The 12,690-nt window shown below is 38.9% G+C and overlaps 1 protein-coding gene across 13 annotated transcripts in view; it reads right to left on the bottom strand.

Annotated features, from left to right (window-relative positions):
- Positions 1-12,690, bottom strand: part of Gigyf2 (GRB10 interacting GYF protein 2) — a 125,785-nt gene that overhangs the window by 65,750 nt on the left and 47,345 nt on the right. For 8 of the 13 annotated variants that reach the window (XM_039084707.2, XM_063266510.1, XM_039084708.2 and 5 more), the window contains 3 exons: positions 10,719-10,833; positions 5,285-5,396; positions 4,358-4,398 (listed from right to left, as the gene is read on the bottom strand). In XM_039084707.2, coding sequence (XP_038940635.1) covers positions 4,358-4,398; positions 5,285-5,396; positions 10,719-10,833 — 268 coding nt within the window. Of the gene's footprint in view, positions 1-4,357; positions 4,399-5,284; positions 5,397-6,251; positions 6,356-10,718; positions 10,834-12,690 lie in introns of those variants that run through there. The other 5 variants (XM_063266511.1, XM_063266513.1, XM_063266512.1 and 2 more) reach the window with 2 other exon arrangements.

Below are 12,690 nucleotides of genomic sequence, written 5' to 3'. Positions count from 1 at the left end.
GCTGTCTTGAGGAGACAGTGAACAAATACATTAAGAGTCTTGAAATACAATTAAGTCAGATAAATATGCTTCAATCGTTACTAGTTAGACAAAATGTGACATCTGAAAATTAAGTACAACTTCCTCACCACACACCAGAAACAACTTTGTAGTTGGTAGGGGCTGGAGAGATGGTGCTGTGGTTAAGAGCTGCTCTTTCAGAGGGCCCTAATTTGATTCCCAGTATCCAAATGGCAGTTCACAACTGGTTCTTTAATTACAGTTTCAGGAGATCTGATGTCCTCTCTGGCCTCTGCAGGCACTAGGCACATATATGGTGCATAGAAATTCATGCAGGCAAAACATTCATATACACGAAATAAAAATTTTTACAAGAAACATAATCGAAGATCATTGTTCAGAAACCAGAAAGATTCTGGGAGTATTGTCTGTAATTCTTTCATTTATTTCAAAGAATCATAGTTCCTAGGATTAAGTTTACTGCAGAGAGACCATTAACCCCTCAGGAATATAAAATATAAATGGAAGAAAGGAAGAAATCACTAAGAGCTAATATACTCAACACGGAAGACCACTCAACAACCAAAGTTACTCTTGGAAGCCATTAGCAACGCATGACAGTTTTCACAAACTGAAAACAAGCAGTTACCAAAAATCTTCAGCTTAGATTTATGCTTGAAAAGTATACACTACTAGATGCCAGGAAAAAACCTGTAACAACAACATGAGTGTCTATCTCCAAGTGCTGCTCACCAAATGCATACTGTGCCTTGCAGTTCAGCCTGAGAGGCACCATGTGCTGGATTCTCAAGGAGTGCTGTGCTACTTCCAGAGACTCCACATAGAGATCCACAGTGTGTCATACCGGGTTGGCTGAGCCTACTCGTGTCATGAGCATTACTGTTTAATGATAATTTTCATTGCACTCTCACAGAGCATACTACAAGATGATCACAGGAACTATCTCTCCTCTACAGCAATCAATTACTTCTGAATAGGACTTATAAATGTAAAGATACAGGGCTTTTCCCACTGATGTTCACAGGAGTAACTCTTACCCAGATGTTTGTAATTTTACCCATTTATCTTCACAAAGAAAGCCAGCACATGTGCTAGGTCTGCAGCTCAGACCTAGAGCACTATCCTAGTCTTCACAAGATCCTAAGGTCTGATTTCATCCCACTTCCCACCCAACCACCACATCAAAATAAATAAATAAACATTTTTAAGAAATAAATAGCATGACCTTTCTAAAGGAACAAATTGAAGCTGGGAAGATGACTCAGGGGGTATGAGCACCTGCTACATGAGCACAGGGACCTGAGTTCAAATCCTACAATCTACGTAAAAAAGCAAGCAATATCTCCATGTACCTACCTGTAGGCATAACAAAGAACAGGACAAGAAGATTCTAGGGAATTGCTGGCTAGCCAGCCTAACCACAACAACTGCAGGCTCAGGGACAAACTCTGTCTCAGAGTTCTTATGGATTCAACTTTTCTTTTTTGTTGTTGTGTTGGGGGAAGACCAGGCTAGCCCTGGACTTAAAGGTGATCTGTCAGCCTCTTTTCCCCCAATTGCTATGATTAAATGCATTAACACCACACCTACTTGGGACTCACCATATCAAAGACATGCACATAGAGTACTACAAAATATCTTTACAGTTCAAAATAAAGGCAAGTGAGTAAAACTAATTAGATTCAATATGATAATGCCAGAGAAAACACTGAGACTCTGCACAAACAACAAAGCTAATCTCACCAAGAGAACACATCACTTCCCCAACCTCCCAACAATCTCAGAAACTATTACATCATCTTAAGAATGCCAGGCAGTGGTGTGCCCACCTTTAATCCCAGTGCTTGGGAGGCATAAGCAGGTAGATCTCTGTAAATTCAAAGCCAGCATGGTCTACAGAGTTAGTTCCAGGACAGTCAGGGCTACATAGAGAACCAATGGCAAATTCATTAGTTAATTAATTAAAAAGAATGTGTTTAACACATACTTGAACCCACTGTTCAGATTTTGAAACTCAGAAGGTCAAGTCTTATTTCTTGGTCAAATTTGTAAGCCAATATTTGTAGTGACCATGCAAATCCTTCTCCTAGTTCTGCCCTGCTCACAGTTTTGTCTATCTGAAGACCCACGCCTTTTAATGCAATCACCACCAGCACAAAGGCTTCATATGCCAAAGTCTCCAACTGTGAACCATGAACCCTTCTTTCACTCAAGACGTGACCCCAAAAGTGAGCCCAAAGCTCAGGCTATGTAATAGCACTAAGAGTAATGGGGGTTGGGTGTTTGTTGGAGACATGACTCGCTTGCTACTCTTGCAGCATACCAGTTTTCCCAGTACCCACATCACACTGCTTAAAGCTGCCTACAACTTCAGCTCTATGGGATCTGACAGCCTCTTCTGGCCTCTACAGTACTCCACACTACACTCACACATACACACACAAATTAAAAAAAAAAAAATCTTAAATAAAAGGCAGTATCTTTTGGCTCACTGGGGTAATTTAGTTCTAGTAATTATTGTCCTGAGCTGTAAGGTAATTGATGATTAACATGAAGTTGAGGTCATCTGAAAGAAGTCTTAGTCTTGCTTCAAGAGACTACTCCATACTTAATATATTTATATAAGGCTGCATTTTCTACTGTAAAGTTTTCATTTGATTAGATTTGGCTTTCTATTATACCTTAATTCTAATCTCAAGTTAAAATTTTCCTACTACACAGACAACTTTCTCTGAGCACTGAGTGATTTAAAAATTTGATCAGCAGCTAGCAATATCCTTCAAAGAAAACATTAGCACCTGCACAAGGCCTACGACATAATTAGGGCCTCAATATTTGTTGAATGAATAAGTGAGTTCAAAGACTCTGTAAGATATTATCTTCTCATTTTATTTGGAGACTATGGAATATGCAAGATTAGAGTAAACATGACCTTCTGATTTTGACTCCTGTACTAACTACCCTTTATCACCTCTCCACAATCAAGAGCAAAAGTGCTAAAGCAGGATCTTGAAGAGACGGCTCAGCAGTTAGGACTGCTTGCTACTCTTCCAAGGGTCCTTCCTGAGTTCTGTTCCCAGCACCCATATAGAATGGCTCACAGACACCTCTAATTCAAGGTCCAAGGGATCTAACAGCTTCTTTTGGCCTCAGTGGGCGCGTGTGCACATGCATAATATATACACATACACATAAATTGTTTTCAAAGTACTGAATCAGATTAGGATGGTAAGAAAGTTCCTAACAAATTCCACGCAGCCCTCACAAAAATGGGTGAAATATGTCAATAAATTACCTAATCAATTTCACATTTCTTCATGCAACCCTCATTTAATGTCATCTCAATAATGAGAGCAGAGAATTTCCAGTGACATGTTAAAGAATAAAGACTTTAAATCACAAATATGTTTCAGTGAGGTTAACATGTGCAACAGTGAAATCAAACTGATCTTTCTAACTTCCTTGTTTTCAAAACCATGTACATTTAATTTAGTTTGTGATCAGTGTTTGTAGAGCTAACATGTTTAGGAGAAACATTCATCGCTATCAGATATAGCCATACTCTGCAGGACATTTTTAGAATATAAAAACTGAAAAATTATGAATCTGTACCAATACTGTGAACTGGCGCTTTTTTCCCCCACCAAATATTAATGTAAACCACTAATTTATCAGTCAAAAAGCCTACCTTAACATTACAAATTGACTAAATTATCATAAACACTCACCAGGAAAAATAAATATTTACAGAAAGAAGAAAGCTAGGCTGGTGAGATGGCTTGCAAATAAAGGTGCTATTGAGTTTGAGCCCCAGAACTCACATGAAGGTGTGACGGAGCCAATTCCACAGCCTTCACATGCATGGCATAGTGTGTGTGTCCCCAGCTCCATATACATATTCTGCATACATACACAATAAAAGAAACAGTCCAACCATTGACTAAAGTAAGAATATTCAGTCTTAGCCTCTGCCTCCTCAAACAAAAGCCATACCTTCACTATTCTTACCTGGGAGATACTCTCCATGATAATAAACAAGTAACCAAATTAGTTCCTGATTTAGAATTTCAGTTTCACAAAGAGCCTTACTGTGAAAAGACATAAGCCTTGCAGAAACACACAACCCTAAAACATTGAGTCAAGTATGTTTTAACGGTTGTTATCCATCACTCCTGGGTCTCACCCACACAGGACTCTAAAGCAGTGTTACAGCTCCATCTACTGGATCCATACAGGTAACAGTTAATCTGTTCTAAGCTTATCCTTCTGAATGGGCCTTGTTAGCACTACTAATAAGGAGAGTGCAGGAGGTATTTCAAAACAGGAAGATCCTTACCTACATCTTTTCTTCCTGGTTTTTCAAAGCGCCTGTCACCCCTAAAAAGACAAAATAAATTTCAAAAACGCCTTAAAAGCAATATAGATCTCCTATCATGATACTCTTTCTCCTGTAGTCCTTTTAGCAGCAGTTCTGCCAGTTATTCAGAAAATACAGGAAAGCAATGATGAAAACAAAAATGCTACTAAGCCACTTACAAAAACTTAGCTTCTAATGACTAGAATATTATTATTTTAGCTGGAAACATGATAGACTATGTTATATATAGGACTTTGGCAATTTTTCCCACATTGTTGTTTCCCATTTGTGGTCCTGAATACTAAAGCTCAGGGTGCTGAGCAGGACAGCAGGACCACTGTTACAACCTTAACCCTTCTACCCTTATTCTGAGATTAGGGCTCACCCTCAACTGTAATTTTATGTCTTATATTTTATTGTACGGAAATTTCAGAAACAGCAGAAAAGGGCTAAGTTCTATGTTTTCAAAATGTTCTTTCTTGGGGCAAGGATGGGAGCTAGAGAGGAGACAGTACTCCCACCCAATCTCTGTGATTCTCTAGGCCACATTATGCAGCCCATTTTGGTCTGGAACTCATGATTCTTGAGAAGGTCCTGGCCTCCCAAGTGTTAGGATCACAGGAGCATGCAACCCTGTACGGCTCATGAAAGGAACGCAGTGTGCTCTGTTTTGTTTGGAGTACTGAGGGCTGAACCTCCCCAGAGAGCTACCAATGGGTTAGAATCCTAGCCGTTTTTTCCATTTTTATTTTGAGTTCAGGAGTTTGCTAAATTGTGCAAGATAGCCAGTACTCCTTCCTCAGCCTGCCAAGTAACTGGCACTGCAGGCAAGTCCTATGGAATACCACTGGGGTGAGTTTTATAGACCAACAAATGCTTACATTACAATCTCAACACTTTAGTTACCTTTCTTCCCAGCTCTGTGATCTATGCATTTCCCTGCCACCTCCTCGCCCAAACACACCCTCTACTTCATCAAAACTTCTTTGGTAGAAACCACATTCACCTCTACCTCTGCCTGAAAATAAGAAAACAGGGGGAGGGGAAATAGTTAGAAACCAACATCCAACAAATATGCTCAACACTGAAGGTTAATCTCTATGAAGTTCTGTCTCTCTGTACACAGCAAGATGGCCACATTTAAGTATTTAGCAAGGCCTATAATGGCTCTGATAGAGCTGAACTGTGGGACGAACAACCAACCAACCACTCCTGAAGGAATCCCAGTCCTAAGCAATAAACAGCATCAACAGGAAGCTCGTCAGTGACAAGGTCGACAGTGGAATTCTAAAAAGTCCAATAAACTATCATAAATTGAATGTTTTAATGGATCATTTTCAATAACTACTGGGGAAGTCTTAATATGGGGAGTTTCTAAAAAGAAACTATAGTACAAAGTGTCAAGCACAATAAAATTCCTTTATCCAATTCCAGAAAAAAAAATAGCAGAAGTGAATTGAACAACTGTAGGATTGTAAACTGCATTCTTACAGGATAAAAGGAATACTTCATTGAGGTAAGGAAAATTAGCAACACTAAAAGTCAAACCACAGAGTGCTTGGAGTATAGGGACTTAGAGGCTTTGCAAATTAAATGTAAGCATGCTTCTAATGCAGGCCATCTGGTTAACTATCAACCTGTGACTGCACAGAATTGGATTATCCCAGTAGAAATGCCTTTACAAAGTCAAGTGGGGTGGAACATGCCTATAATCTCTCCGAATTTGGAGCTGAAGCTGAGAATTGAAAATTCAACGCCGGCCTGTGGTTTGACTCAAGAATGACTCAAAAAGCCTGAGAAAGATGAAAAGGACAGAAAGGAAAAGAAGAAAACAGAACAACAGGGAAGGAGAGAGAGGAGTGATAAGACTTACGATTAACCACTGTTCAACCAGATTATAATGGAGCTGAAAACTCCATAGTAACTAGAGGCTTCTTATTTGTGGTGGTGCTGGTCTAAAAAAATCCACTGAACTGCCTGTCACATAAAAATATGGAATATTTGACAATATATAGTACACAGTATGTGATTGTGACAATGAACAGTTATTTATTTGAGGATATACTATATATTACATTTTCAAGTGTACTGATTTCAAATTTACTATAAAATAATATCCCATTTATACCACAAGCAGCAGCATATATCTTGTAATCATTCTCTTAACTGTATGAAGAGGCCAAGTCAAGTCAATAACCTATACCATATAAGCAAGCCTGTTTAAATTATAATGTCCACATATCAATGAAAATAAAGTTACCTAATGAGGCTCGTATCTTGTTAAATAAGGCATGACTACATGTGTGTATGGAAATGAACACTTGAATTTCAAAACCCTAGAAACAACCTAATATTGGTTGGTTAAATAAATTCTGATAAAACATCCTAGAACAATACCAATCCACAGAAATAAGGCACTGATGTTAACTCAGTCCTGTGCTACTGAATGACCAAAGAAGAGTGAGTGAGTGAGTGAGTGAGTGAGTGAGTGAGTGAGTCAGAGAGAGAGAGAGAGAGAGAGAGAGAGAGTAGAGATTGATTGATTTTGTCCACATTGCTACATTGCAGCTAAGAGCAAAGGGTAGACATGCAGATATGTATAAAGTATGTACACACATATGCATACACATGCAGATATGTAGACAGTATGCACTTTCAGCTTTGGATATTCTGTAGAGTTTTCTCCATGAACATATGAACTATACTGACACAGATGTGAAACTGGAGGAGGCATGGGATTCTGGGGTGCATTTATAACGAAAAATACCTCATCAGCTGTCCCAAACTTAACTCTCACGTAAATCTACATGAGCAGAAGAAAATGAAAGAGCTTTATTTTGTGTATGGTGATGGGTACCAAATCAAGCACATTACAAATGCTGGGCAAAAGCTCTGCCACAAAAATACATCTCCAGCCCAAAAATAATAGATTCTGAATGAGCCATCCAATGAAGCAAGTAACTTCAAACGTCCATGTATTTCTTCTACATGTTCATCATAATCTATCAGGAACTGACTCAGATTACAGGTATGACTTCTTCTATGACTCTACAAAATACTGAAAGAAAATATGTATGTATGTATGAATATATATGTGTGTGTGTGTGTGTGTGTGTGTGTGTGTGTGTGTGTGTGTGTGTGTGTGTCACACACACACAGAATAGGAGTAATCTTAGGATATTCTCTGGAGTAGACTAAGTATCCACTTTGTCTATAAAATAAAGGTGAAAACTATAGTTCAACTATAATAATAACAAAGTTGTCTTCCAGGTTCACCACTTTAAAAGTCAACCTAAAGTCAACTTATAGTTTAAATAGCTTCCCCTCTGCCCTACATTCAGAATATGTATACGTTTTATTTAAAATCCTAAAATAATTTAATAGTAACTACTCTAACATGAGAACATCCCACCACAACAGTGACATTTTGTCCAGACTGGATAGATGGCCCAGCAGCTAACAGCACATGAGTGAACTGAGTTCGGCACCCAATACCCACTCGGCAAGGCTATGACTGTTTAATTCCAACTGCAGAGGATCCAGTACCCTCTCCTGGCCTCCAACAGCAACTGCACTCAAATACACATTCCCACACATCAACAAAATCACAGAAATGCAATTTTTAAAAATAGCATTTACTCCAGCACCTGGGAGGCAGAGACAGGTGAACCTCTTGGGGTCCAGCCATCCCAGTCTACAGAGTAAGTTCCAGGACAGCCAGGGCTACACAGAGAAACCCTGCCTAGAAAAAACAAAAACAAACAAACATTCCCAGGAAAACCTATTCTGCACAACCACTTTGAGAAGACCATTTTAGTCTGGATGAATATAAAGAATAGCTCTTGGGTGACTACCAAAAAAAAAAAAAAAAAAAAGAAAAATCAAGAAAAACACACATAATGGTTTTACAACTCTGACTGGCTCCACTCCTGCTGTGTGGTGGATGCTTGATGGTAAGGCAGCTTTAGAGAAACCAGATTCTAGATCCTTCTACATTTAAGTCACCTATAAATGTGGTTCCCATGCACAGAAACAAGCAGGAAAACTTGAAGGACTGTCCTATTACCTGAGAGTTCACCCTGTTCTTTTTTTTTTTTTTCCACCCTGTTCTTAAGGATTAAAATATGCTTCCTTTTCACAATGCTACTGGTGCAATTGACAGTATATAGATTTTTATTTTAACATCCAGACCAGATAAAAAAGAAAGATAATGCAGTATTACATAGCCCCTTGTTCTCTTAAGCATTACTAGGTTGGGATATCTTTAAGTCTAGAAACCAATAGATTTGCATATGAGTTTTTCCTTGAGTTGGAAAGAGATTCTGCAATCAAAAGAAAGGTCACAGTAATCATTATTTAATCAGTGAGGTAAAAGTAAGTGAAAATCCAGAGACACAAGCATTACAGGCCATTGTGACCATAGCATTCCAAGTATTTCTCAAAGCTAAGGGTATCCATCTGACTAGTTCTGCACCCTTCCACATTAGCACACTAATTTTCTAGTGTGTCACAGCTATGTCCATTTACATGGGCTTTATGTAAGCTGTGATTACAAAAACTCTTACTTCAAAGAAACCAGGGTGGGGGGGCACGTGACACCTCATGGATCCCTCACTTGTTTCTATCTGCTGTTGCTCTGGAGTAATGTAGGTTTGTTAGGTAGGGGGGCCACAGCTTAGTTGTTGTTGCTCTAGGGGGTGCCTAATGTAGCTCAGGCTAGCCTTAAACTGTCAATATAGCTGAAATTAGCTGAAATATAGCCTGAACTCCTGACCCTCCTGACAGCACCCCCCAAGTGCTGGGATTGCAGGCATACGTTACCACACCCACATCTGCTCCCTTCTTAATACGTAAGGTTTTTCTAAGGCCTACAGAGAGCAGGTGGAGGACGTGTGTGGTCTGCACTCTTGATTATGGAAACTTTTCTCTGGCTTGACCTGAAGAGCACAGGAAGCAAAGCTTTCAGAGTTAAACCTCTTCTCACTGCCTCCCACAGGAGGAAAGCAAGGGAAATATCCACAGGGAGACCAGAACCATGATTAGCCATCTCCAAAGCAGTGCCATACACCGATATGCACAGACCCCAGACAACCAGCATGTGGGCAGTGCCTATGATGCAGACATGCCCAGCTCTCACCAACTCAGTGTCTGCAGCAATGCTGCTTCTTTGAAGTCTACAATATTCAAGCTAAAACTACTGCTCTAGGGGCTGGAAAGATGGCTCAGCAGTTAAGAGCACTGACTGCTCTTCCAGAGGTCCCGTTCAATTCCCAGCAACCACATGGTGGCTCACAACCATCTGTAATGGGATCCGATGCCCTCTTCTGGTGTGTCTGAAGACAGCTACAGTGTACTCACATACATAAAATAAATATTTTTTAAAATGTTTTTTAAAAAGGGAAAGAAATTGCAAAGAAAAGGGAAAAAAAAAAAAGACCGGGGGGTTGTAGTTAGCTTCTTCACTGTTCACAAACCTGCAAAAGTCACATTCAAAGAAAAGCAATATATTCTCCATATTTTAAAAAAAAGTATATAATTTATTCCCTAGGCTTTCGAGGTTTTTTTAAATAAAGTCGAAAAAAGCGTAGGTCTCCCACATCCATATTCATGACCAGACATAACATGGAGGTAACGCTGCTGGCCACTCCTGACAGCCAATTCTACTTCTGAGACACCTCTTAGAGAAAAACTACAGCACGTTTGGACTAACATCATAATTCAACCCACATATAGTTTCATGCTGAAGGAAGGATATCTATTATAAACATCAAGAATGGTTTTAACAGAAAGCCAATGAATGCAAAATAGGGAATGACAAAGAACAAGCAAATCAGAAACTCTAAGAAAAGGATAAATTCATACACCAGCAGATGCTCTCTGCTTATATTTTGCTCTGCCTGCTAAGAGACCTAGTCCTCGAGGTATTTCTCATGAAATTCCTCCTAGCTATGGTGATTTGTGCTCACGGCCCTTGTAAAGAAATGCTATACTGCTGAGAGCTCCACAGGGACACTGGTGGCTCAAGAAACCACAACCTCAGGATGCTCTAGCCCCAACATGTAAAACTTGACGAATGAAGAACATGAAGAATTACTCATTAGAATTTAACTGGGGCTATCTCACTCCTTCGTGCTTCAGCCTATACAGCTAAAAACAAATTCCTCTTCAAAGCACAGGCAGCAGAGAAGACATCTCAGAAATGTTGCAGAAAATAAACGTTCAGGCATTTGCAGTCAACATCAGAGAGCAGTTGGTTTCGTGTTTCAATTGGGCATGGAAATATTTACTGATTCCCTAGCCTCCTGTTCCTCTTCCGGGGTTATTTTTTCACATAGCTCACCTCGCCCTCTTGAAGAACTTCGACCTCTAGGAGCCCCCACCACTGTTCCTCCTCCTCCTCCTCGTCCTGTCAATCGCAGGACAGCGGCACTATTTACAGACATGGAAAAGTTTCTCTGCCAAAAAATAAAAATAAAAATAAAAATAAAGGAAACAAAAGAAAAATGGATAAAACACACAAAACTATATATTGTTTCTCCCCACCTCCCACTGCACCTATAAAATGTAATGGTATCTAACTACTATAAGCAATGGGAAACTGTAACTTTACAACATATAAAGATCATTCAAATCTAGTTACCTGACAATTTCTTTCTATCTTTAAAAGAGTCTCACTATGTAGTACTGCCTGCCCTGGACCAGGCTGGCCTTAAGACAATTTCAAGTTGACCTTTCAGATTGGCCAAGTTGATAGCAATGTGTTACACAAAGCTAGACTTGTTGGAGAGATACTACACAAGAAAACAAACTAAATGTACTCTGTATATCTAGATGGAGGCAAAATAAACAGAGCAGAGAAAGTTTTGTAAAGGAGGCTAAGTTAAATTGGTATTTTTTTAAGAGTATCCATTCTAACTGTATAGAGATCTGTGGAATTTAGGACTGGATAACTTTGGGTGGCTATCATAATCTAGCTGTGGGAGGTTTTTGTGAGTTCATTATAACAATGTGATTACATTTCATTTTTGAATGGCACTTAAGTCTCTAACTTATGAGAGGAGAAAAGACTATCATTAAACGGTCTGAAGCAAAGTAATATAAAAAGGAAAGATGCCCTTTTCGCCTGATTGTACTCAACAATGTAGATTAATAACCCCAAGAAGGATTTGCTAGAATGGAAAAATATCAAGTAAAAATCTCTATGAGGTCAATCACCTGAAATCACACGCACACAACTGTGTGTGTTTGTGTGTGTGTGAGATTCATGATTAATGTGTGCTTGGGTGTGTGCTCATGTGTATATGATCACAATCACTTAGTACAAACCTGCATTAGCACACAGAGCCAATCTGGAATATAATCAAGCACAGTTAGAATAGGAAGTGGGTAACCACATGGGAAAGGAGAAGGGCAGGGTTTAAAATATGTCTGTTAATACACCTGAATAAATTAAGAGGCTTAGGAAAAGGTAATAAGTATTAAACAAGATGAACCATAAAATATAAAATTCTGGATATGTAATAGAGAATTCTGCAAGAAGATTTAAACAAAAATATTGTAACAGATTAACTGAACCTTGTACACCTAGAATCTAGTACCCATTTGCACAGATGTGCACAGGTATGATACAATGAAGAAAGGAACCTTGGATATGGCTGCAGTCACCAGCCCGCCAGACAAGGGAGTAAGAAGTAAACTTTAGAAAGGGTGAGGAAGTACATGCGAGTAATCCCAGAACTCAGGAGGATTCCAAGGCTGAGGCCTGCACAGGCAGCCTTAAGTTCCAGGTCAGCTTGATCAGCTTGGTAAAATCCTCTCTCAAGCTTTAATGGGGGGAAAAAAAAAAAAAAAAGGCTGGGATGTGGGTCAGTAGTACAATATGTGGCCACCATGCATAAGGAAGGCCCCTAGGTTCAATTCCCAATACTATCCAAGGTTGTAAAACTCAATTCTACTTTAATCTTCGGTGTTCTTAAATTCCAAATTAATTAAAATGATATCTATACTATACTCTTCTAAAGAACATGCAACTGATTAAAACTGTTTTCATTATTGAATTTTTAATATGTGGATCATTTTCTCCTTACTGCTTCTCTCTCAATTTTGTTAACTGTAATTTGTTCAAGTAATTTTTTGAAACTATCAATGTAAATAAAGTTGTTTTCTTTATCATAGTCAGGTAACTTCAAAAAATATACAATAAAATTGAAAACTAAAAGCTAAGTGGAAATACCTAACTCAAAAATCATCAACTTCAAGCTGTACTTTAGTAAAATTTAATAAAAGTGGTTGAAAACACACATATTAACTTA

The sequence above is a fragment of the Rattus norvegicus genome, chromosome 9 (assembly GCF_036323735.1).
Source record: "Rattus norvegicus strain BN/NHsdMcwi chromosome 9, GRCr8, whole genome shotgun sequence".
Taxonomy (NCBI): domain Eukaryota; kingdom Metazoa; phylum Chordata; class Mammalia; order Rodentia; family Muridae; genus Rattus; species Rattus norvegicus.
This window is presented reverse-complemented; position numbering and strand designations above follow the sequence as displayed.